Genomic DNA, 27,520 nt, shown 5'->3' on the forward strand with positions numbered 1-27,520 from the left:
TGAAAGAGTACAGAGAAACAGACAAGATGGAATAAGGACAAATGAAACCCAATAGTAAAAAAGAGATATATAATATAAGTGAATCAGGGACATTACAGTATACAAACAAAGTACTAAAGCTAACTTATCCTAAACAATGGCATGGTAAAGAAAGCAATCATATAAAGTACTTAAAATTAATTAACGTTATATTAGACATAGTAATACATAATAGTGTAATGGCAAAAACAATATAGAATGATTCACTTAATTAAGATATTTACAAAATATACAAACTTATTGTGTTCTACCCTAGCATAAAAATAAGGGTAGAAACACTGAAGTACATTATATGTACATAACGTGGATGTCCCTAGCAAAAAAATAAGGGACAATCCACCAATATGATTCTAGCGGCTAAGGCTAGAGTATCCCGAGTAGCATGGCAATAGGGTGAGGCATGTTGGATGAGGTAGGTAGAAAGGAGACCTGGATCTATACTACAACTACATGCAGTATCAGGAGAAACAATGTTTGCCCGCTGCCTAACTGCAGGGAAAATTTTAAAGATTCCAAGGACTTCAGGTAATGACGTTTAAAGACTGTCGGTGATTTCCATCCAGTATACTTTTTAAGATCCTCAAAGTTCATATGTTGGAAGTAATTAATTGAGGTGGCTACTCCTCTGATGTCATGTGCTTTTGGAAATGAATCAGGGTTGGCTTGTTTAATGAAGTAAAGGATCTGTTGTCTGATTCCTTTCACTGATAAAGTGCCACCTTTTTCTCTCTAAAGAGAGAACCTGAGGATCTAGAGGATGTACGAGATAGAAAGGCTCTTAAAAGTTAATACTGGGCAGAGAGAAGGATCTTGAAGTGGGATGACTTTCCAAGGGGCCCACCTTGCAAGAGGATCCTCATTTTTAGCTAAAAAGCTACGATCCGAGCAAGCAGAACTTCTCCTGAGGGGAGGAATTCCACATGACCCGATCTCTGATAGAGCCGACAGTTCTGAAATTCTAAAGCTCCTGAAAGCTAGGCTTAATAAGAATAATGTCTTTCTAAGGAAGCATTATGAATGTACAAGACGAGTTGTCAGTATCTGAAGGCTAGTTTGAGGACATCATTTAAGAACCATGAAACTGCAGTAGGCCTTTGAGAAGGTCTGAGTCTAGCAACAGGCTTTGGGAATAGACGTAAAGTAAGATTTTCTGTTAGGTCTATCTGGAAACCCAACTGAAAGATTTTCTTCAAAGCCGATTTATTAGTAGTGATAGTGCTAGCTGCTAAACCTTTTTTCAAACAAGGACCTGAAAAAGGATATAGCTAAATTAACTGTCATGGGTAGTGTTTGATTCATTCAGGAAGGATGCTAATTTTTAACAGCTGAGTCATATTGCCTAATAGTTGACTCTCTTTTGTCTGATTCTAGAAAGAGGATGTTTTGTGGATCAATATTAGCATCTTTATTAGCCGCAAACTTCATGAAGTCCATAAAGTTAGGGTCTGAAGAATTCCTGAGGAAGCGAACACAGTCCTCATTTGTACTGATTGTGACAGCTTGGGATTGGGAATCCGTTGAGGTCGGAGACCCAATTCCAGAAGAAGAGGATACCAGTTGCTCTTGGGCCAGTCCGGTGCAATCAGAGCTACTATTCCTTTGAAAGTCCTCAGCTTGCCTTAAGACTTTCAAGAGAAGATTCACTGGAGGAAAAACATAAATTTTTCTCCACTGATTCCCAAATCTAACGAAAGGGCGTCTGTGGCATAAGCCAGAGGGTCCAGGTTGGGGGCCACATAGCAAGGAGCTTGTGGTTCGCTTGTGAGGCGAAGAGATCTTACTTGTAAGCCTGGGACTCTCTGGCATACCACTGGAATGACCTGTCGTCTAGGGATCATTCTGATTCCAGAGGGAACTGACCGGGACAAAGCGTCTGCTATCACATTTCTTACCCCGCCAGGTGAGTGGCGGACAGATGCCATTTGTGTTTGTTTGCTAGGGCAAAGATGGCTATCATGACATGATTCACGTGTTTGGATTTGGACCCTCCTCTGTTGATGCAATGTACTACCACTGCACTGTCCAAAACTAGTCTTAGATGAGACTTCTTCGGGGGAAGGAGTCTCTTCAGGTAAGAAATACTGCCATTGCTTCCAGGACGTTTTATGTGAAGCTTGCGGAACTGAACTGACCAAGTCCCCTGAACTTGTTGAATTGAGAATATCCCCCCCATCGGACAGGGAGGCATCCGTGTGAATGGTTAACACTGGAAGGGGATATTGAAGGGGTACTAATTTAAGCAAGATTCTTCACTTTTGTCCATGGACGGAGCTGATTGCGAAGGATCTGTGGAATTACTGACAACTTGTCTCGAGATTTGACGTTTGTTCTCGATCGCCAAACTCGATTTATATCTTTTAGCCTTGCTTTCAGGAGGATATCTGTTACCGAAGCAAACTGAAGGGACCCTAGGATTCTTTCCTGGTTTCTCCTTGATGTTTGTTTGCATTTGAGAAATTGTTTCACAGACTTGGCTATTTCTTTTCTTTTGACCACTGGAATTGACAGATTGTGGGAAGACAAATCCCATTGGATTCCTAGCCACTGAAAATGAGACTCCGGAGTGAGTCTGGATTTCGTTTTGTTTATCTGGAACCCCAGATGTTCCAGAAAGTGAACTACCTTTTTGGTGGCTTTGAGACATTCCTCGACCGTTGGTGCCCAGATCAACCAATCGTCGAGGTATGCTGCTACCATGATTCCCTGAGTTTCTCAATTGCTGTACAACCACTTCTGCTATTTTCATGAATACCCTGGGGGCTACATTCAGACCGAAGGGCATCACTTTGAATGAGAAACGTCTGATTTCCTAGTTTGAAGCCTAGGAATGGACGGAAGTGTCTGGCTATAGGGATATGATAGTATGCGTCTGTAAGATCGATGGAGCATGTGACGGCTCCACGCGGAAGTAAGGTCCTTACTTGCGAGAGGGTAAGCATCTTAACTTGTCGCAACGAATGAAGAGTTTAGCTTTGACAAGTCTAAGATTACCCTTCTTTTTGTTGAGCCTTTTCTTTGGCACGCTGAATAAGCGACCTTGAAATTTTAGATGCTTGACTCTCGCAATAGCTCCTTTCTGAAGGAGTTCCTCCGCATAATCTGTCAATTCCTTTGATGGTATTGGCGAATGATTTGATTGGAGGAGGATCTTTGATCCAACTCCAACCCAATCCTTTGGAGACGATGCTCTGTGCCCATTTGCTGAACCCCACCTGTGACGGAAGAGGAACAGCCTCCTCCTACTGGGAAGCCTCACTGTTTTTTGTTGAGCGGGTTGACCTCCGCGCCCTCCTCTGAAGTGCTTACCTCTTGCAGCTCTTCCTGTGCCACGCTGGCGAAAGTGGCCCCTCGCCATGCTACCCTAGAGAACCTATTAAAGGTTGTAGCCTGCTTTCATACATTGAATTGAAGGCCGGCGAGACTGCATAAGAGGTGGAAGGTTGACTTTGAGGAGACAACAGGAGAATGGGCTGTGTCTGCTTCGAGGTTGACGGCTGTCCCTGTTGAGTAACTGGGACGGCCTGAACAAAATGCTGTTGCTGCTGTTGCTTCTGGTAAGGTTGGAACCTTCTACCTGTCTTCTTTAGTTTCTTACCAGCAGCAGGGGCGGTCTCTTGTTTCCTCTTGGAAGAGATGCCCATCTGGCTCTAAGGCTCTGGTTAAGCCTAGCAGCCTCGTGGTGCACCTCATTCACAGAGGCCTCTGGGAAGAGGTCCGCACCACATGCTGGAAGCTAAGAGTCTATTAGGCTCATGCCTGATAGTTGCCTCCTGCAAGACATGCTTTCGGCAGTTCCTTCTGGCTAGGAAGAAGTCAAAAGCATCGGCTTGGACCGTCTGGAGCTGGGATTTAGCCAGTATCTTGAACAATGGTTCTGTGGCGTAAGACAGGGCAGCCATTTCCGTAATGATCAGGGAGTTAAGAGACCTCCCAAATCTTGTACGGGCATCAAACTCTGCCTGAATAAGGGTATCAGGCAGTCTTGGAAACTTCTCGCCAAACTGATCCATTGCGCAGTCTGGCTTCAGCTTACCTACTGAGAACGTGGCAGGTAAGTTCTCCCACAATTCTCCAAAGGCCGGGAAGAGCGGAGAGTAGACTCCGCCTCCCTTAGCTGTGCATGGGCTCATCCTTGAGGACTGCCTGAAGAGTCCTCTCTACTATTTTCGTGGCGAACGGAAAGAGAAGCCTCCTCTTCCGTCGCAAAAATAGTGAAAGGACTCTTATAGGCCTGGAGCTTAGTGTTTGTGCACTCCCAGTCCTCAAGGCAGTGAACCCATTCCCGCTGTGCATGATCCCTACTATACAGCACAGTCTCTCGGGAGATCTTATCCTCTCTAGTGAGAGCAGCGACGGTCAGCCTAGCATACCCAATGAAAGGCTGAGTCAGTCCGGGAGGATAGAACTCGAAGTCCTCAATCCTTCGAGTTCCACACTCCGGGATAGAAATCATGCCGTCCTTGAAGGGGGCATAAGCGGCCACTCTCCATGGGTTATCCATAGAGAAGGCTTGGTAGGATTCATAAGGAGGTAACTGTAAAAGACCAGTACTGCTACAGGGGAGCTTTGCTGAGGAGCCTGGTTGAGGCCAGCAAAGCGGTCGTCATGCTCTCTAACTCGGTTAGAGAGATCTTGAATAGACTGACCAGACTGGTTAATGGTGTTTGACAGCTGTGCAAACATCTGTTCAAACTTGGAGCCAAGAGAGCCAACCATCTCTCCCACTTGTTGCATTACAACTGCTGAGAAAGTGGTGGGATCAAAAGAGCTCGGTCCCGCCACCCCAACAGGAGTTACCGGAGTAGATCCGGTAGATGCCGGAGAAGGCGTTGGCTCGGCCGGAGCGCGAGCCTTCTCCTTAGAAGCCTTCTTCTAGAGCTCTTAGAATGGGAAGAGCTAGGCTTTGCTTTCACCGCGTCTGCGTAGGAAGTCGTAGACTCCTAGCTGAAGAAGACGACGACTTCTTAGAAGTCGTCTTATGCAGTGTCTTCTGTTCTCTCTGTCCCTTCACCTTTGGGGGTACAGAGAGAGCGGGAGAGCGGGTAGGGATCTCAGATCCCGTGAAAGCCTTGGAATGAAGATGAAGAAGGGACAGGGAAGAAGATCCAGGAGCACCCAAGGAAAGACCTTGGCGCGCCCGACACACCTACCTCAACCAACAAATCCTCTGCCCCTACCGCCATAGGCTCAATATTCAGGTCCAGGTTGGCCACATCTGGGACCGGCTCCTGCGTAGAGACGGACCCGAACGGCCTGCTGCTTGCACCTCCTGCTGAATAGAGGCTATGAGTGGGGCTGCCGAGATGGGATCCACGTATCCGGTCGCCTTGCCTCCGGGGAAGATCTGGACGGCCAGCTTCTTATCAAGTATATAAGGCTGGCCTTGGCGGCGTTCTTCCCGAAGCCGCCCACCCACGCTTTCAGGGTAGCAAGGGCGACCTCCCTCACACCAGTAGCCTGAAAGAAAGGGCGAGATGAGCTTCTAATGGCGGAACGGGGTTAACAAACTTATGTCTAAGAGTTGTTAGTAAATTGATAAAGAAGCCTATAATCGACTTACCCCCTCCACCAGCTGACTGACTAGGTCGTAGCAGATGGCGCAGGCTTCCGGGTGCCAGACGATCATATCGTTGAATGACGTGGCACATGGAGCGTGAGACCTGCACTCATCGTGGCCGCAGGGGTCGTACAACGTCGCGTTGCATCCCAGGACCTGACAGTTGGTAGCCTGTAAGTGGAGAGATACATGAGTATCCGGTGCACACTTACAGCCTAACAAATACTCCGCTGCATGCCGGAGCATGTAAGTTAGATTAAACCAGAGCCCGCCGTAATACGTGTGGTAACAAGGTTGGTTGGTTGTCCTAGGCTATTGCTCCGCTGACGGCGGAGACAAGAGATAGAATCCAACCAGGAGTGGTGGTAAAAGGAAACCACGACGAAAAAAAGGGCGGGGTGGGGATGGGTAAACATATGAATAAAAAAATTAAACAATTCATCGTAAAATTAGGGTATATCCTTAAAATAACAATAATATCAAACCTTTCTCCACCCGTCTACTAGAAGAATGCCCGGGTAAGAAGCAAGCTCCCTTCCGGTAGCGGGGGAGAGATGTAAGGATATAGTAGGCAAGCAACCGACCACTAGTAGTGACCACCCCGCCCGCTGGCGGAGCCAGTAATCTATAACCAAAGGTGCCCCGGCTGCGACGGAAGGCTCCGTTCGTTATAGAAAGGGAAGGTGGCTGAGCAACTGGGGAAGGGGGGGGAGGGTCTCGGCGTAACACGGCGGGAGAGAGAGAGGGGGGGGTTGGCCTACTCCTCCCCGTCTCAACAACTACCCGCTCGGAGACCCGGTACCCTATGAGTGGTCGCCCTATACCCCCCGCTGGAAGGAACCCCTGGCCACCTCAGAGAGAGAGGGAGGTAGGCTACTGTGGTTGTCATGGCAACCAAGGAGATCCACCAGACCCCTCCCTTATACCTGGTAGGGAGGGAAGGGGAAGGGTAAGGTGCGATGGAACACGTGACCGCAAGTGGCCTAAGCCGCGAGCAACACAACCGTGGGAGGGCCACGTGAACCAGGCTGTACCAAACCATGGACAATGCACCTAAGGCTAGCCTAAACACCCTCCAATAAATAGAAATATAATACATCGTAAAGGAGGAAAAGACACTTTTAGTAAAAGAGAAAGAAGCCCCAGGCCCAGGAGGCAAGCTGATCCGAAGAACAGTTGACTACTCGGAGCCAGCGGTAGCCAATGAAGAGCAAGAGCTGGGATGCTGGGCCAGAAAAAACGGTATAGCCCAAAAACCTAAAAACCAAAATAAGAGAAAAATGGTAAAAGGGGCTGTGTTCTAGCTATAAAAACGATGTAATAAAACGATGAGCGTAAAAATAAAAAGCCCATAAGCATAAGATGTCCCAGTATGGAGGACCGGGAATTCTTAACGAGGCAGCATGGCGCCGCCACGAGACAACCGGGAAACCGTATATGACCTATAGAAAAAGGAAAATACTGGTCCCTGGAAGACTAAAAATACTAGGAAATACTACTTATGAGGCACTTAACTTAGCCGAAGCAATAGCAGCATGTTCCATCGTAATGGTTGAAAGAAATCCGGGAAAACAACACAAGAGGAAAAATACACTCTAGCGCTGTAAAGCTAATGATTAAGGATGACCGCTAGGGGCGCTGCTGTCCGTGGCGTCAGTAGTAGTAGTAGTAGCGGCCGCATCACCCTTTTTTAGTATCAGCTCTCTCTTGTGGGGATTATATTGGAAGTCTAAATGGTGAATGTCTCGTGGTAGTGTTCCCACTCGCCCCTATTACCATACCGACACTTCTTTTTAAGAGTGAGCGAGTCAGTTTTACTGACATTTTCTTAATTTGTTTTTCTCTGGTAATTTTAGATTGATTTTACCTAGAAATAATGATCTTAAGGATATTTCATAGGCCGACACGAGCTGAGCCCAGAAATATTATATATATTATATATATATTATATATATATGTATGTATGTATAACTGAATCACGAAAGTTAGGAACATGATAAATCCATAAATAAAGATATATGCCACTAAGGAAAAATAAACGAAGGAGTATCTGCGAGACCTTTCGACGTAAAACGTCCTTTACTAAGCAGAAACTGCTTAGTAAAGGATGTTTTAACGACGAAAGGTCTGGCAGATACTCCTTCATTTATTTTTCCTTCATGACATATATTTATATATATATATTTAAAACAAGCACCCGAGCATGATCAATAGGCCTAGCACTCAATTCTTAAAACAGACCTCTGGTTATTCCTGACTAGAGAGAGAGCAGGAGATACTTGAATTAAAATAATGCTTGCCAAGCATATTCACACTCTGGATCGTATGGACAAGAATAGTCTCACTTAATCCCTGAAAAAAAAAAGGTGGAAACCTACAAAAATACTTGTTTGGTGCAACTGTGAACGCAAATCCACAAGCAAATATTTGCACAATTGAGAAATTGGATGAAATTATTTAACAAATAAGCTGGAAAATATATTTCCTTGATTCTTGAAATAGGCCTAACCATGTAACCAATACTGAACGCGCATATAACTTTTTTTTTTTTTATGCCAACTTGTTTCGTATTTATATTTCATTTAATCAGATGCTGAACTTCTCTGTACTTCATCAAAAGAAATTATAATAAATTTCTATATAACGCTGTAAAAGTATAAAGATGATTTACAAATATTAGGCCAATGCTTATGCACTCGATTCCTGCTGCCACTCTATGGTGAATGATCAATGTTAGTTCAATAATTGCCTATTAAAAGAAAAAAGAAAAGAAAAAGAATTTCCCCAAAGAAACATCTGCAGCTCTCAAAGTGTGATATCATTACACTTTGAGAGCTGCAGATGTTACTTTGGGGAAATTCTTTTTCTTGAATTTTTTTTCTTTTAATAAGCATTTATTGAACTAACATTGATCATTCACTAAGGAAATACTTTCTGCGCTTATACAGTTAATCACTGATACATATCAGATAAATAGGATGACAATAATTGGAATAAATATACTAACTGGCAACCCCACGAGTTTCTAAAGAAGTACGATAAATTCTGAGATTTGTTGCTTCACTTCTGGAACTTACTGTACAAGCCACTTTGAGAGTCCTCAGACAGGGATCTAACCCTCAGGACCACCTTTCTGTTGGCCCTGGCATCAGTGAGGAGAGTAGGCAGACTGCGTGGTCTTCCTTTCGATGTTCAACACTCAAGAGGTTGGAGATCGGTTATGCTCGACTTCATCCCGGATTTCATGGCGAAGACTCAGAATCCAACGGTCCCTGACATTAGGTTCAAGTCCTTCTCCATCCCCTCTCTTAGTGACTTCTGGGGTGATGATCCAGACGAGATGCTACTTTGTCCGGTTAGAGCACTACAGCGCTATCTGAAGAGGACTCACTATCTCAGGCCTGAGTGTTGATGACTTCGTTTTCACTGGTGGTTCCAAGAAAGAGGTGTCCAAGAACACTGTCTCTTTCTGGTTGTGCGAGACGATCCGGAAGGCATACTCTGCTGCTGGCAACAACACCAGTACACTTCATCCAAGAGCTCACGAGGTCTGGCGCATTGCCCTGTCCCTACATTCCGTAAGAACCTGTTGGTTCAACAGGTTTTGAAGGCTGTGGTCTGGGCAAGTCAGATACCTTCACCTCTCACTTTTGGGATATTGCCCACTGGTCCTTGGACGCATGTTCCTTGGGACAGATGGTGGCTGCTCAACAAGTTGTGTAGCTTACCCAGCTCCTCTAACAGGACAGAGTGGCGTCTTGCCTCATTGTACAGTATGATTGACCATGAATGCGGAGTGACTGGCTCTTTTCATCCCTTTCATCCTACTCTTTCCCTCTAGGTAGAGAGTAATGCAGACCATTACATGCGGGACCGAGCATAGATGCAGGTAAGACAATTCTTTAGAGTAACCCATCTATTCCTTTTATTAGCAATAGAAGCAAATATCCACCCCTTCCTTACAAGTGAGGGAAGGGGGCCTTGACGTAAGACAAACCCATAACTTGTATTTGCCTTATAGTCTCCAACATATGGCTCTTTGCTTTCCCATAAGGGTGACTCACATCTCTCCCTTATGAGAAAAACCGAGAAGACTGACACTGATCTCGCAGTTCCATAACTCTGATCAGATGCCAGTGGCTGGATCCTCTTCATTGCTCTTATGACCAGGAAGAGAAGTCCAGGTATGCTGAACCCCAGTCGGTTCACTAGAGCTTACTCAGATATGTACCTCCTTCCAATCAGTGAGTCTTCCTATTATAAAGAACCGATAGTTTGTATATTATGTAGGAACAAATCAGTTCTTAAAAGTAAACCGTATTTTTCCTAACTATACAAACCTAGGTCCTTTACACTTAGTGCCTACCTTGTGCCACCCCTCAATCTGTTATCTGGGCCGAAAGCAAATTGGAATGTTTGTCTGGTTGGAGGAAGTACCAAAGACCGGACTGGTAGTTAACCCTTAAACGCCAAGCCGGTATTTTCCGAAAGTGTCTCCCGTATGCCGGCGGCGTTCGTGAGTGAGCGCCGAAGCGGAAAAAAAATCACAGCACGCTTAATTTTCAAGATTAAGAGTTCATTTTTGCTTCTTTTTTTGTCATTGCCTGAAGTTTAGTATGCAACCATCAGAAATGAAAAAAATATCATTATCATATATAAATATTGAAATATATGACAGCGTGAAAATAAATTTCATATATAATTGTATACAAATCGTGCTGTGAGCAAAACGGTTAAAGCTAATGAGTTAATTATTTTTTCGTTGTATTTTACACTAAATTGCGATGATTTGATTATCACAATATGATGCATGAATTCGTAACGCGCGGACGTAAAAAAAGCCGTTTTCAAAAATTCACCATAAATCGAAATATTGTGCTAGAGACTTCCCGTTTGTTGCAAAATTAAGGTAATTGATTGAATATTACTAGACTGTAAGTGTTGTAGCTTACAATTGCAGTTTTCGACCATTTCGGTCGAGTTAAAGTTGACCGAAGGTCGAATTTTTTCTATTTATCGTTTATATGAAAATATTTCAAAACTGATAAGAGCTACAACCATGGGTTGTTTTTTGTTGTATTCTACATGAAATTGCTCACATTTTCATTTATAAAACTTTATGTAACGGCTAATTTAAAATGGTACAAACATTACCACAATCGGACGAAAAAATTTATGATTTTTTCGGAAGAGTTACCGCGAGGATGTAAGAAATGGTTTTTTTTTTCATAAATTCACAATAAATCGAAATATTGTGCTAGAGACCTCCAATTTGTTGCAAAATAAAGGTAAATGATTGAATATTACTGGAATGTAATAATTTTAGCTTACAATTGCGTTTTTTTACCATCTCAGTCAAGTCAAAGTTGACCGAAGGTTGAAATTTTGGCACATCGTTATTTATTGGAAAATATTTCAAAACTGATAAAAGTTGCAACAATGGGTTGTTCTTTGTTGTATTCTACATGAAATTGCTCACATTTTCATACATAAAACTTTATGTAACGGCTAATTTAAAATGGTGCAGACATTACGACAATCGGACGAAAAAATTTATGATTTTTTCGGCAGTTACCGCGCGGACGTAAGAAAAAGTTGTTCTAAAATTCACCATAAATCGAAATATTGTGCTAGAGACTTCCAATTTGTTGCAAAATGAAGGTAAATTATTGAGTATTACTAGAATGTAAGAGTTTTAGCTTACAATTGCGGTTTTCTACCATTTCGGTCGAGTCAAAGTTGACCGAAGGTTGAAATTTTGGCACTTATCATTATTTATATGAAAATATTTCAAAACAGATAAAGGCTACAACCATGGGTTGTTTTTGTTGTATTCTACATGAAATTGCGCACATTTCTATAAATGAAACTTTATGTAATGGCTAATATAAAACTGTGCAAATATTACAACAATCGGACAAAAAAATTTCTGATTTTTTTGGAAGAGTTACCACGCGGACGTAAGGAAAAAGTTTTTTTTCATAAATTCACCATAAATCAAAATATTGTGCTAGAGAATTCCAATTTGTTGTAAAATGAAGGTAAATGATTGATTATTACTAGAATATAAGAGTTTTAGCTTACAATTGCGTTTTTCGACCATTTCGGTAGAGTCAAAGTTGACCGAAGGTTGAAATTTTTGCACTTATCATTATTTATATGAAAATATTTCAAAACTGATAAAAGCTACAATCATGAGTATTGGTTGTTGTATTCTACATGAAATTGCTCACATTTTCATATATAAAACTCTTATGTAACGGCTAATATAAAATGGTGCAAAAATTATGTCAAAGTGACTAAATAATTTCTGAGGTGTGTCGCTGATGCTTTTTAGTGCGAGAAGAAAGAAATTCGCACTTGCGCGCCTGGGAAACGATTGTAAACAAAACAACAGCTTGATCCATGAACCTACAGCATCCCCCAAGGCGCGTGATTCAAAAGTTTTCGCCTAGTAGGCCTATAACTCTTTTTCTGCGCATTTAAAAAAAACATTTTCGTCGACGTTTCATACGTCGGTTCGGCACCTGACAGACAATTTTCGTCAACGTTTAATACGTCCAATCGGTGTTAAAGGGTTAACTACCAAATCACCTTGTTTGAAGAATTCAGTGGCAGTGTCCAGGCTATGCCTTAAGTAATTCCTTTGTAAACTACAGATAGTTTGTATAGGTAGGAAAAATACAATTTACTTTCAAAAATTGTAATTTTCCCTGTCAATACTTTTTTTTTTTTTGCAAATATTTACTTTCAACTTCCTATGAAATCTTTTAGAATTTTGTTCTTAACACCATGTATATTTGCATATCATCCTCTCCAGTGATTTAAGCGCCTTAGTAGTGTGGTCAGTATGGCGTTGGCGTACCACCTCGGTGGCCACAAGTTCGATTCTCGGGCATTCCATTGAGGGATGAGAGATGTGTATTTTTGGTGATAGAAGTTCGCTCCCAACATGGTTCGGAAGTCACGTAAAGCTGTTAGTCCCGTTGCTGAATAACCATTGATTCCATGAAACGTAAAAACACCATACAAACAGTCTCTCCAGTGAGGGTTAATCCTCTCCTTCCCTTTATTCTTCCAGCTTTTGAATATTTCCACCACTTCCTCCTGAGATTCTTCTCTAGGTCATATGCATACAGCAACTCCCAGGGACCTCCTTTGGTACACACTTGTAGGTTCTTCCTTTACTTTGGTGAACAGCCATCTCCCACAGTGGTATATGGGGGCCTGTTTTATTGTTCTAGTTGGGATTCAGTATAGTTTTGATTTTGGGTTAAAAAATATTGTTCTAGCTGTAAGAATAATAACTCAATATGTAGTACAGGTATGTTTTTAAAAAGAATAATTTTCGGCCATGGGGGCCCAATGATGAATTACTGGTTGCCATCCTATAGGAATTGGCTTATCTTTTTATTTGCAAAAATCACTGACTTAATGCTGATAAAATTCCGGGCAAGTTTTTTTTATATTAGTATAGTGTTTTGAAAAAGTAGGCTTTTTTGTGGTGAGGTGTTGGTTTCAAAGCCAGGCCCACATGTAACTGTCAAAGAAAATGGCTCAACTTTCATTTAAAAAGAATTATATTTAGCCTTACAAACAAAAGCTCAGCAGGTTTTTAAAGTTGTAAAAGTTTTGAAGCTCTCTCATTTTTCATGAAGATGTTGATTCCTGTGTTAGAATGTCCAAGTGGAGACAGATGACAACAGGATGGAAAAAGGGAGTTGCCAAATTAAAGATACATTTTTTGTTAAAAATCCTATTCGGGAATCTCTGTGGTTAAATTACACTTTATAACTAAGACTGAAATTACCAAAAGCAAGAGCATTTTTTTAAGAGTCCCAAGGTCATCACAATCTACACGAGCTGCTAACATTGTGAAGATATTTAACTATCTAGCCCTTGGGATTTCAGTCAGGGAAAGTTATTGGAGCGAAAGTAAATGACATCGGCAAATACATTTAAAAGTGGGAGCTTTAATAGTTTTCTGTATAGATGGTGAACTCTTGTAAATATCGGCTGATATCTTCTATTACAAATAAATCAGATTTTTTAAATTTAATTAATTTTGGAGGATGTGCATTGTTATTGAATTCATATATTAGACTTTTGCAATATCATTATGCATATATTTTTTCTCACCAGGATGAAGAACGCGTTGCATTACTCCGCAAGGCCTGTGCTCAGCACCAAAAAGGGTACCAAGATGCTATGTGCGGCAAAGGCATTGATCGTCATCTTTTCTGTCTCTATGTCATATCCAAATATCTGGAAGTTGACAATCCCTTCCTTAGTGTAAGTATGATAATTTATTAATTTCCCTTGATGACATGACTGGTAACCTTTACATTTGTTTTCTTGATATTTGTTTTGGAAATTTTTTTGTTCATTCTTTGTACATTTCAACTACGTTTTGGATGTTAGGGAATTGAACTATCTTCATTATATTTGTTTGAAGTTATTCTTTTACAAGACAGTCATGCCTAAAACATTGATTAGAAATGCTTTCTTTCAGTTGAATTAGTCTCTATTGAATTGATTGTATAACTTTGTTTTATTTTTATGAAGTACAATCCATTGCCATACTAGAGCCTATTTTTTTATTTTTATTCAAGTACAATCCATTGCCATACTAGGGCATATTACAAACATACTTCAAGGGTATATTGAGATGGAAATTATCAAGAAATCTTTACTATACGTATTTAAGGGTTAAGGAAGCATCTAGAGCCGTAGCTCCCATATCCATCAATTCCATTTTATAGTTAGAATTTCAGTGTTTTCAAATTAGTTGTTGCTGGTGTATTATTTCATTTCACTTTCAAGTAATACTGGTATTCTTCAGTTACCTGCTTTTTTTTTTTTTTTTTTTTTTAAATAGCTGTCTGCCATTTGTTATGTAAGTGAAAGTTGTATACAGACTGATTGACATAAAACCTAGACCCACTTGTGTTATGCATGTAACACCAATAATTGTCTGTGTTTCTACCTGGTTTAGTTATAATTAAGTAAAACTTAATGGACTTTATTCTCTTTACAAAAGTACATGTATTTTTTGTTTATCTAAAATTGAATAGCTTATAGCCTACTCACTCTAAAGTTTTTTTCCCAAAAAAAAAAAAAAAAAAAAAAGAATAAGCCCTCTCTAACTCAAAACTAAGAGGGTCTCAAACAAGAAGGTATGGTTTACAAAATACCTGTGAGGGTGGCAATTTTCTAGCTTTGTCAAGACTTTAGACATTTTTCACATTGTACAACACCAATATCAAATTCTCTCCAGCCTCAGCAATATTGGCTTTGTCACTTTCACTACACTTGGGGAAGGGTTATCATTGTCTGTGATGGTTATGGAGATAAGCAGACCACCAAATCGGTGGAGCAGTGTAGACGAGCCATGACCAAAACTTCTGTAGACATCAACTTGATGCTAGATGCATAGACTACAAAGTCACAAAGTGAATTCCTCAGCAATTCTCACAGGGCTGACTTTTATTACTGACCTTAGCAAAGCTCTGCTGTTGAGGGGAGTAGAAATAAATCAAGCTCCAGCTGATACAGATTTCAACATTGCATTGGCTTCCCTGGCTGTTGCTAAGGTGTAGTGAGGGGTATGAGTAAGTCAGAGTTCACAGCGTACTCATTTATTCAGATAACAAACATACAGGTCAGTAGCTTTTGTGGGCAGAAATGTCGCACCTGATATCAGGCGGGTACAAGTAGATTAAACACAATAACTTGCATTTGTTGGCAGATGGAAATATACATACAGTATATGCCAGCATATAAGGCAACCTTTTAATCTTAAAAAATTGCCTGCAAAATAGGTGGTCATCTTGTATGCCAATTATAGAAAGCAAACCTTAAATCCTGCAGAGATTTCCAATGATAGGCTAACCCCTGAAATGTTGATAGTTGTGTCAATACAGTAGTTAACTACCATCACAACTATGAACACTGTAAAAAAAAAACATCATCTGTAATAATGGTAAAAACCATAGGAAATTTAAGTGAATCACTAGCGACACAACTATTGATACTTTAAACAAAACTATAATTACAGTGGATAATTACTGTAATTGGATACTAGGATGAGAAAGCTCTGTTTGTTACAGGTGTACGATCTCTATCCGTAATTCTAAAGACCAAAAAGCTCTATTTTCTGGAGAAAATTATCATTTGCAAAAGTTAAATGTATTACAGAATATAAACGTCATCATAAACCATTTCCATTTGATATTGTTCACATTTTCAAAATCTCATCTGATTGAGAGGGATGTATTTCGGATATGCTTTTTTTGTAAATTGACAAAGTTGGTTTTAAAATGTGCACAATACTTGATTGTACAAGCATTATGTGTGATTTTGCCAGTTGCAGACATCACTTTCGCCTGCTCCGTTACTCATTTTATTCAGCCCTGGCTATAACCTGCAGTTTCAGTTTACTTGGATTCATTCTTCAGATGTCCATTGCGTCAAGAAAGAGTAAAAAGGTAGGGCGGGATTTCGCTGGCGACACGAGCCAATCGCCCAGAAATAGATTTTTCCTTACGTCAAAAATCCCTTTTGTCCTGGGCCTCAGCTCGTGTCGCTGCGCGAAATCGTACCAGAGAAATAGCACAAGATTGTAAAGAAAATTCAACTAAACAAAAAGGGGTCTCAAATAAAAGATAACATAAAATGAAGGAATATAATTGCTAATAAATATACATATACACAATGATACAAAATTAGAAATATTACTGAAATTAAACTTAATGCTAATAATATTTCTTAAAATTAACTTAAATTTTACATATATACAGGGCATACATGGAATATATGTTAAAATCAGTATCTGTGTATAGATATGTACAAAGAACTCAAAAGCAATTATAACAATAACTTGAACAGAACAAACTTCAATAATAATAATTTATGAAGGGAATGTATATGACTTAATATACAAAACCCATAACCATTGTAAATAAGATGTATCCCCTAGCATAAAAATAAGGGGATCACATCAAAGAGATCAATATATACAATCGGTTGTGAGTGACCCTAACAAAAAAATAAGGGACACCCACTATATCACCATAAGAGCAGCTAAGACCCAAGGTAAACGTAGATGAACATGACAGGTATAGACGAACTGTTGGGTGAGACAGGTAGAAAGGAGGACTGGATCTTCTACTAAAGATTAAGCAGAGTCGGGGGAAACTATGTTACCCGCCGCAACTGCTGAAAATTTCAGAGCTTCCAAGGACTTTAAGTAATGACGCTTAAATACTGTCAGCGATTTCCATCCAGTATATTTTTTCAACTCATCGAAATTCATATGTTGGAAATAGTTAATTGAGGTGGCTACTGCCCTGACATCATGTGCTTTTGGGAAAGAGTCAGGATTGGCTTGCTTAATAAAGTACAGGATCTGTTGCCTGATGCCTTTAATAGAATAAAGTACCGACCTTTTTCTCTCTTAAAGAGAGGACCCGATGAGGATGAGAGGTCCTGGGACAGAAGGCTCGTAAGGTCGATACTGGGCAAAGAGATATATCTTGTGGTGGAAGGGGTACAACCTTCCATGGTTCCCACCTCATCAAAGGATCTTCATTCTTTGCTATAAAACTACGTTCCGGAGAAAGTAGCACTTCCCCTGTGGGAAGAAATTGAATATGATCCGGATCTCTGGATAATGCCGACAGTTCTGAAATTCTAGCTCCTGAGGCCAAGCTTAATAAAAATAAGAGTTTTTTCTTAAGAGCATTATAAATGAGCATGTGTCATTATCAGTTTCTGAAGCCAGCTTTAGAACATCATTTAAGAAACCATGATACTGACGTAGGCCTTACAGAAGGTCTAAGTCTAGCACAAGCCTTGGGAATAGACGAGAAGTAGGAGTCTGTCAAGTCTATGTTGAAACCAAATTGAAAAATCTTTTTCAAGGCTGACTTGTTTGTCGTAATGGTGCTAGCTGCTAAGCCTTTTTCAAATAAAGATCTGAAAAAGGATATAGCTGAATTGATTGTCATGATTCTAATCATCTTGATTCTCTCAGGAAGGTTGCTAACTTTTTGACAGCAGCATCATACTGTCTCAAAGTTGAATCTCTTTTATCAGATTCCAAAAAGAGAATATTTTGAGGGTCAATATTCGCATCTCTTTTCGCTGCAAACTTCATGAAATCCATAAAGTTAGGGTTTTGAGAATTCCTGAGGAAGCGAACACAGTCTTCGTTTGTACTGACTGGGAGAGCCTGGGACTGGGAATTCGAAGAGGGCGAAGACCCAGTTCCAGAATTAGAGGGTACCAATTGCTCTTCGGCCAGTCTGGGGCTACTAGAGCCACTTGACCCTTGAATGTCCTGAGTTTTGTTCAGTATCCTTCATGAGAAGATTCCATGGAGGAAAGACATAAATCTTCTCCCAGTTGTTCCAGTCTAGGGCCAGGGCGTCCGTGGCATAGGCCAGAGGGTCCAGGTTGGGGGCCACATAACATGGGAGTTTGTGGTTCGCTTGGGATGCGAAGAGATCCACTTGTAGGCCTGGAACTCTCTGAAGAATCCACTGGAACGAACTGCTGTCCAGTGACCACTCCGACTCCAGAGGTACTGATCGGGATAGAGCATCTGCTATGACGTTTCTCACTCCAGCTATATGGGTGGAGGAGAGGTGCCAACTGAACTTGTCCGCCAGGGAGAAGATGGCTACCATGACATGATTTAGATGACGTGATTTGGAGCCTCCCCTGTTTATACAATGGACTACCACTGCGCTGTCTAAGACTAGCTTTATGTGGGAGTACTTTGGCGGACGTAACCTTTTTAGAGTCAAGAACACTGCCATTGCTTCCAGTACGTTTATGTGGAACTGACGGAACTGAGGTGACCAAGTTCCCTGAACCTTCTTGAACTGAGAATATCCTCCCCAACCGCTTAACGAAGCGTCTGTGTGGATGGTAATCCCCGGAGGAGGAAACTGAAGGGGTACTGATATCGATAAGTTCTTGACTTTTGCTCAAGGGCGTAGACGATTCCGTAGAAATCTGAGGGACTGAGGATAATTTGTCCCTGGACCTGACATTTGCTCGTGAGCGCCAGATTCTGGTTAGGTCTTTCAGTTTGGCTTTCATCAAGATGTTTGTCACTGATGCAAACTGGAGTGAACCCAGAATCCTTTCCTGGGTTCTTCTCGACGCCAGTTTGTGACTCAGAAATTGCTTTACTGACTTCGCTATTTCTTTCCTCTTGGCTGATGGAATCGACAGAGTATGGGAGGATAGATTCCATTGAATGCCCAGCCACTGAAAGTTTGACTCTGGAGTGAGTCTTGACTTGGTCCTGTTTATCTTGAAGCCTAGATATTCCAGGAACTGAATTACTTTCAGTGTTGCTTTGTGGCATTCCTCGACTGTTGGAGCCCAGATTAACCAATCGTCGAGATACGCTACTACCATAATCCCTTGCGATCTTAGTTGTTGAACTACCACTTCCGCCAACTTCGTGAACACCCTGGGTGCTACGTTGAGCCCGAAAGGAACTACCTTGAAGGAGAATGCCTGATCTCCTATCTTGAAGCCCAGATACGGACGGAAGTGCCTTGCAATAGGGATATGATAGTAAGCGTCTGTAAGATCGATAGAGGTGGTGACGGCCCCACGGGGAAGTAAGGTCCGCACCTGCGAGATCGTGAGCATCTTGAACTTGTCGCAGCGAATGGCTAAGTTTAAGCGGGACAAGTCTAAGATTACCCTTCTTTTTTGTGAGCCTTTCTTTGGAACGCTGAACAAGCGCCCTTGAAACTTTAATCTGTTGACTCTCGCTATAGCTCCTTTCTGAAGGAGGTCCTCCGCATACTCCGTCAATTCTTTGGATGGAAGTTGGCGGAAAGGTCTGGATGGGGGCGGGTTCGCTACCCAGCTCCAACCCAGGCCTTTTGACACAATGCTTTGGGCCCATTTGCTGAAATTCCACCGGTGGCGGAAATGAAACAGCCTCCCTCCTACCTGAAAGTCCTCATTGGTGTTGGTAGCCTCCGCGGCCTCCCCTGAAATGTCCTCATTAAAGGACCCTCCCGATCCTCTCTGGGACGAAAGGATCGCTTACCTCTGCCTCCCTTACCCGAGCGGTCATACTTCTGGGAAGCCTGGCCCTCGAAGACTTGATTGAAGGCTGGGGAGAGAGCGTAAGAGGTGGAGGGTTGAGGCTGGGGGGAGATGACATAGATAGGCTGCGATTGAGCCTTGGAGGTAGAAGGTTGGGCTGCCTGCACCAACGGGACAGCCGGAACAGGCTGGGTAAAGTGTTGCTGTTTCTTTTGGTAAGGCTGGAAACGTCTGGGTTTCTTCTGAGCCTTACCTCTGACAACTTGATCTTGGCGTCTCTTGGCCGTAAGACCCCAACGATCTTTAAGCCTTTGGTTAAGCCTTGTAGCCTCTGCCTGGACCTCCTTTACCATCGCATCTGGGAAGAGGTCTGCTCCCCAGATGTTCGATGCAAGCAACTTATTCGGTTCATGCCGAATAGTTGCTTCTTGAAGGACATGTTTCCGGCAGTTTGTTCTGGCCGTGGCGAACTCGAACATGTCAGACTGCACCGTTTGAGTCAGTGACTTGGTGATCAGCTTAAAAAGTGGCTCAGAACCATAGGAAATGGTAGCCACCTCGGTCATGGCCATGGTATTGATGGACCTGGCCAACCTAGACTTGGCATCAAATTCTTGCCTGAATGAGGCTATCTGGAAGTCTAGGCAGCTTCTCACCAAACTGCTCCATAGCACAGTCTGGTTTGAGTTTGCCCGCCGAAAAAGTGTTGGGCAGATCTTCCCACAACTCACCGGCTGAGGGAAGTAAAGGAGACGTAGGGTCCGCTTCTTTCAGCTGAGGCAACGAATCCCCCTTCTGGGCTGCTGGAATGGTAACCGTAGCAATCTTTGTCAAGAAAGGGAGCGGGGTGCCCTCTTCCATTGTAAAGATTGTGAAAGGACTCTTAAACGGCTGTATTTTCGTGTTCGAACAGTCCATGTCCTCTAAACACCTGAGCCATTCTCTTTGAGCCTGGTCTCGTGAATAGAGGACTGTTTCTTTGGGTACCTTATCGTCTCATGTCATGGCAGAGGCGGTGAGCCTGGCGTAGCCGATGAACGGAGGCTGAAGGTCTTCCGGGTAGAACTCGAAGTCTTCAATCCTTCGAGTTCCACATTGGGATAGAAATAAGCCCGTCCTGGAAGGGGGCGTATGACGCTACTCTCCAAGGATTGTTCATACTGAACGGAGGTAGAGAGTCATACGGGGGCAATTGCGCTCCCCCTGTGCTGAAGGGTGGGGGAGTAGCTAGCGGAGCTTGGCTCAGTCCGGCGATAATGTTGTCTTGAGTTGATCCTATCAGACAACCGGGAGAACATCTGTTGTCCATATCTGGTTTTTTAGAGACCCCACCAGATCGCCACTTGTTGCAACAGGCCAGCATTGGAATCCAAAGCCGGAGCTGCTGCGGAGGTGGACGGGTGGCTCTGAACAGGAACCAAGGGCAGTGGAACGGTTTGACTCCGCTGGAGTGTGTGATCTCTCCCTGGAGGATCTACTCCTAGAGGATTTGGAGCCGGACCCGGAAGCTTTAGACCTCTCTGCTCCGGGGTTTTAGCCGGAGACTTACGAGATGATGATGACGCCGACGCCGTCTTTTTAGACGACGACGACGTCTTAGTCAAGGTTTTTACTGTTTGACCTTTGACCTTAGGTCTAACGGAAGCATCAGGAGAAGTATAAAGTTCGGTACCTGTAAAGCCTTGGAAGGATGGAGAGGTTGCAGGGGTAGAAGATCCAGTGGCACCCAAGGGCAGCCCTTGGGCGTCCAACGTACTCACCTCGACCAACAGGTCGTCTACACCTGCCATCGGTTCGATGTTTAGATCCAAAGTCGCGACTTCCGAGGAGATGTCCTGGCCTGGATCAGTCAACGAGGCAGCGAGCTGTTGTTGAATGAACGCAATAGTCGGCCGCCTCTGCTGGGTCGACGTAGCCCGTTGACTTGCCGCCGGGGAAGATCAAGACCGCCAACCTCTTCTCGAGAATGTAGGGCATACCCTTGGCGGCGTTCTTCCCAAAACCGCCGACCCAGGCCCGCAGGGTTGCCAGTGCGGTGTCCTTCACAGCCGGAGCCTGGAAGAGAGGGTATTTATTAGTTTTTAAGATTAAACTTAAAACTAAAACTAAATTAAAAGCTTAACTTAAAATTATAGGGGATGCGAAATCCCCTGTAAATTTATCTTAAGTTTAAGAATAATAGAATTTTTAAAACTTAAGAACTATAACGAAGTAGGGACTGCCCAACGGAGTTGGAAACTACTTCACCCCGTCTAAGAGCTTCAGCTTTCCACACCAGATCATAGCAGATGGTGCAGGTCTCGTGATACCAGACTTGGAGGTCCCCGTGCGGAGTCGCGCATGGAGCATGGGGACCGGCAAACTTCGTGTCCACAGGGTCTTGAAGCATGGCGGGGCATCCCGGATGCTCACAGTTGGTGGTCTGTAAGTGAAAAGACACATGAGCATCTTAAAGGCTATCACTTACAGGCTAAAGGTCAAAAGAACTCCGCTGCATGCCGGAGCTCGGAAAAAATTTGGGCATAACCCCTCCCTTACCGCCTGAATAGGCTATAACCCCGGAGAGATCCGGTGAGGCAGACAAGGGAGGGGGATGGTTTAAGGTAGCTTAAGATAAACTTACTTAGTTTAACAAAACTAATTCTTAAACCTATAAAAATCGAACGTACCGGACTAAGTCCAGTGCGTGGCGGAGCGTGTCGCGACCTCAGCGCGACGGAGAGGTTAGAGACCAACTGTATGCCTCAGTCCACCCTGCGGGGTGAACTAGCCCCTTTCCACTTGGATGCCGGAGCTCCGGTAGAAAAGGAGCCCCAGTAAGGTGGGAAAGGGCGAGAGGGCACACAGACTCGCGCTAGCAACGGAGCGACGGAGAAGCGACGGAGGGGGGAAAGGCCAGTCCCCCCCCCTTAGCCATCCGGCCGGACCGAGAAGCTGGAGAGGTCGAGTCCAGTCTGGGTCTGTCCCGTCCCTCTACTCCCTCCGCCTGGGGGGAGAGGGAGGCAGGCTCGGGTATGCGGAGCGAGCGTGGGCAGACCAACCCTCCCCCCGACTCTATGGAAGAGCGGGAGGAGGGAAGATGACTGGACAGGCGTCTGGCTGCCCCGTGATCACGTAGTGACCACGTGGCGGTAACAACAAAACAATGAAACAATAAGGCCTAGAATACGCTACCGGCTGATCAGAGAGAAGCTATAGGGAAGCAACCGAACTGAAGAGCGGTAGCACATGGGCCCTATGGGCCATAACCTAGGCTAGGTGAAGCCAGACGCCTACACTAACATAAACATAATATAAAATAAATAAATCATGAAAGAAAGAAAACAAAATAGTAGGAGAAAAAATCCAGGAGTGTACGACTAACCCGAAAGAAAGTCTACCACTCAAAGCTAGCCGGGGCCGATACTAAGAGCTGTGGCTAGGGTCTGGATAGAAGAAGCCTACGTAAGGTAAAAAGACATGCATGCATGACATAAACCGCGTAGACTGTACCCTTAAACAAATAGGATGACTAAAATTAGAGCGTACTAAAGTAAGGGAAGGTTCTGGGTATGGAAGACCAAGAACGAACCCGCCACGAGGCAGAACCATGCTGCCATGCTTCCGACCTAGAGCTCGTATTTATACCTAAAAAACGGCAAATACTGACTCAAGGACGGAAAAAACCAATTAGCAATAAACATTGAGTACTTAACTTAGCTGCTGCAATGGCTGCACGCTCCATGATGAGTAAATCCAAAAATAAGGGCACAAAAACACAGAGCAAAAAAGGGCACGTGTATACGCTGTGCGCTAACTGAAAAGGATGGCCACCAGAGGCGCAGCGGTCGGCAGCATGGGATGGAGTAGTAGTAGTTGCTGCCCACTCTGTGGGTCGGCTCCCCTCTTGTGGGGATTTTGTAGTGGGAGATTTCTATTGGCAAGCGGCTCGTGGTAGTGGTCTCACTCGCCATAAGTGTTCATACCGACACCCTCTGGAAGGGTGAGCGAGTCAGTTGTACTGACCTTTTCTTTATTTTATTTATTCTCTGGTATGTGTTAGTACATTTACCCTAGAAATAATAGATTAAAGGATATTTCGCTGGCGACACGAGCCAATCGCCCAGAAATAGATTTTTCCTTACGTCAAAATCCCTTTTATTTTTACTTTTGGAAACCACCATTGAGAATCGGCAGGGTTTAATGTGAGAACTTCAACGCAACTCTTAATAAACGCTCGATAGTTGCGGCAAAGGATAATCAGCCATCGGCTGTTTCTCGATTCTGTTGTTTGTGGATACATGCTAACAATGGCTTCATCCATAATTGTAGAACCTGAAATTTCTTAGCGGAGGATGGAGCATCATCATAAGTTCTTACTCTGTTGCCCAAGTTAGGTTGTTACACTGACAGATATCCATTAGCAAAAGTAAAATAATAGTTGTGTATTTAGTCATTTTACTGTATCTAATCATATTGCATGCATTATTAATATATTATTTTATTATAATATAATCAGAGTGATCTGTCATTTGCATTCTAGTTTTGTTTACATTCATAAAATAATCAGCTGATTTAATTTTATGGATATCATCACGGTCTTTAGCTGCCGAATGGAACTTAATTCAGCGACGTGTCTTTCGTAAATTATCACAAACTGGGTTTAAAAATTGCAACTACTTAAAAACTTAGTATTATTTAATGAAGTGTGTGTGCGTTTCTGCCAGTTTCAGATGGTGCTTTTACCTCCAAAACATTTTTGCACTCTGCTCATTATTCATAGTTCCCAGTCGTGCTTGGCTTATGAGCTTTGTTGTTTACTGGCAGTATTTTACAATAAATAATTACACATTTTTTAAGCTACAATTTTCATAGCTACAAACCTGAGGTCTTAACAATAGGATAATTTCTAGCACCTAGCTGGATCCAGTTAAATTGCAGATGAAAACAAGGAATCTTGTGAGATCTGGCAACGCGTACGTACATCAGGTGAAGAGTGGTTAAGGACCACGCACCCACGCCACAGCGTCAGTCTTTCCCAACTCAGGGTGTCTTAGCAAGACAGGGGCAGCTAGAAGTGGGCAGTACAACGTTAAGACATTTGGTTTGTAGCTATGAAAAATACAAATTGTCTTAGAAAATTTGTCATTTGTTCATACGCGAACAAACCCTCGTCTCGGTCTTAACAATAGGATAGACTTATACTTGGAGGGAGGTACAGACATCCTAAACCAGCTTGGGGCCCACCCACCAGTCCAGCTCCAGAAGAAATAACTTCCGGAAAGGGACTGAAGCCCGTGAAAAGCTAGACACATTGATATCTAGCCACCCAGACACCAAGTGACATACAATGAGATATGGGAGAATCAATGCATAGGGGGAACCAAAGAGAAACTTTGACTGTCCTATAACAAACCAACACACCAGGGTTTATTACCACTCCCCCCCCCTTTGCCTTGCCAAGGAGCTACTGAATAGAGGGTTGTTTATTAGCATACCAAGCGACCAAACTATCTGTATCAGACCAGTCCAGTGAATGACGTGTCTATTCCTTAACCTGCCCGAAGGAAGAAGGGAAGGTATAAGAGAAAGAAAGAGAGCAGCCATCTCTCTCATTCTCTGTTCCACACAATCATCTTAGGTAAGATACAAAAGTGCCTTGTTAACCCTTGAACGCCGACTGGACGTATTGTACGTCGACTAAAATTGTCTGTCGGGTGCCAAGTGGACATACGGTACGTCAACTGCAAAAAGTTTTTTTTAAATATTTGCGGAAAAATAGTTAAAGGCCTAGTTTGCGAAAGATTATAAATCACGCGCCTTGATGGATGCTGGGAGTTCACATATCACGCTGTTGTTTTGTTTACAAGTGTTACCCAGCTGTGCATGCGTGACTTTATTTCTTCTCTCACTACAAAGCATCAGCGACACATCTCAGAAATTCTTTCGTCCTATTGTCGTAATTTTTGCACCATTTTATATTAGCCGTTACATAGTTTTATATATGAAAATGTGTGCAATTTCATGTAGAATAAACAAAAAACAACTCAAGGTTGTAGCTTTTATAAGTTTTGAAATTTTTTCATATAAATTACTATAAGTGCCAAAATTTCAACCTTCGGTCAAATTTGACTTGACCGAAATGGTCGAAAAACACAATTTTAAGCTAAAACTCTTACATTGTACCAATATTCAATCATTTGCCTTCATTTTGCAACAAATTGGAAATCTCTAGCACAATATTTTGATTTATGGTGAATTTTTGAAAAAACTTTTTCCTTACGTTCGCATGGTAACTGCCGAAAATCTCAGAAATTCTTTCGTCACTTTGTTGTAATTTTTGCACTGTTTTATATTAGCCGTTAGTTAAAGTTTTATATATGAAAATGTGCACAATTTTATGTAAAATAAAACAAAAAACAACCCATGGTTGTAGCTTTTATCTGTTTTGACATATTTTCATATAAATCAGGATGGGTGTCAAAATTTCAACCTTGTCAACTTTGACTCGACCAAAATGGTTGAAAAATGCAATTGTAAGCTAAAACTCTTACATTCTAGTAATATTCAATCATTTACCTTCATTTTGCAACGAATTGGAAGTCTCTTGCACAATATTTTGATTTATGGTGAATTTTTGAAGACAAAATACTTTTTCCTTAAAAACCGTGCGTGGTAACTTGGCCGAAAATCTCAGAAATTCTTTCGTCACTTTGTCATAATTTTTGCACCGTCTTATATTAGCCATTACATAAAGTCTTATATATGAAAATGTGAGCAATTTCATGTAAAATACAACAAAAAAATATGCCAAAATTTCAACCTTCGGTCAACATTGACTCAACCGAAATGGTAAAAAAACGCAACTGTAAGCTAAAACTCTTGCATTCTAGTAACATTCAATCATTTACCTTCATTTTGCAGCAAATTAGGAGTCTCTAGCACAATATTTTGATTTATGGTGAATTTTTGAAAAAAACTTTTTCCTTAGCTCCTCGAGTGGTAACTCTGCTGAAAATCTCAGAATTTCTTAAGTTACCTTGTTGTAATTTTTGCACCATTTTCTATTAGGCATTAAATAAAGTGTTATACATGAAAATGTGTGCAATTTTATGTAGAATACAAAAAAAAATAACTCATGGTTGTAGCGTTTATCAGTTTTGAAATAGTCATATAAATCACAATAAGTGCCAAAATTTAAACCTACGGTCAATTTTGACTTGACCAAAATGGTAAAAAATTGCAATTGTAAGCTAAAACTCTTGCATTCTAGTAACATTCAATCATTTACTTTCATTTTGCAACAAATTGGAAGTCTCTAGCACAATATTTTGATTTATGGTGAATTTTTGAAAAAAAAACTTTTTCCTTACCTCCTCGAGCGGTAACTTGGCTGAAAATCTCAGAATTTCTTTAGTCACCTTGTCATAATTTTCGCACCATTTTCTATTAGGCATTACATAAAGTGTTATACACGAAAATGTGTGTAATTTCATGTAGAATACAACAAAAGATAACTCATGGATGTAGCTTTAATCAGTTTTGAAATATTTTAATATAAATCACAATAAATAGAAAATATTCGACCTTCGGTAAACTTTAACTCAACCGAAATGTTCAAAAACTGCAATTGTAAGCTAAAACACTTACAGTGTAGTAATATTCAATCAATTACCTTCATTTTGCAACAAACATGAAGTCTCTAGCACAGTATTTCGATTTATGGTGATTTTTTAAAAAACTTTTTTTTTACGCCCGCACGTTACGAATTCATGCATCATTTTGTGATAATATTTTCTCTTGTGTTGCTTTGATCGTTTTACAATTTGTTATATACCAAAATCATTGCAATTTAGTGTACAATAC

General features: G+C 42.0%; 1 protein-coding gene across 1 annotated transcript in view; it reads left to right on the forward strand.

Moving 5' to 3' along the window:
- The window catches only part of LOC135220658 (carnitine O-palmitoyltransferase 1, liver isoform-like), a 485,885-nt gene that overhangs the window by 417,870 nt on the left and 40,495 nt on the right, over nucleotides 1–27,520 (forward strand). Inside the window, 1 exon segment of the mRNA XM_064258010.1 lies at nucleotides 13,739–13,888. Coding sequence (XP_064114080.1) covers nucleotides 13,739–13,888 — 150 coding nt within the window.

Source organism: Macrobrachium nipponense, chromosome 2 (assembly GCF_015104395.2).
Source record: "Macrobrachium nipponense isolate FS-2020 chromosome 2, ASM1510439v2, whole genome shotgun sequence".
Classification (NCBI taxonomy): Eukaryota; Metazoa; Arthropoda; class Malacostraca; order Decapoda; family Palaemonidae; genus Macrobrachium; species Macrobrachium nipponense.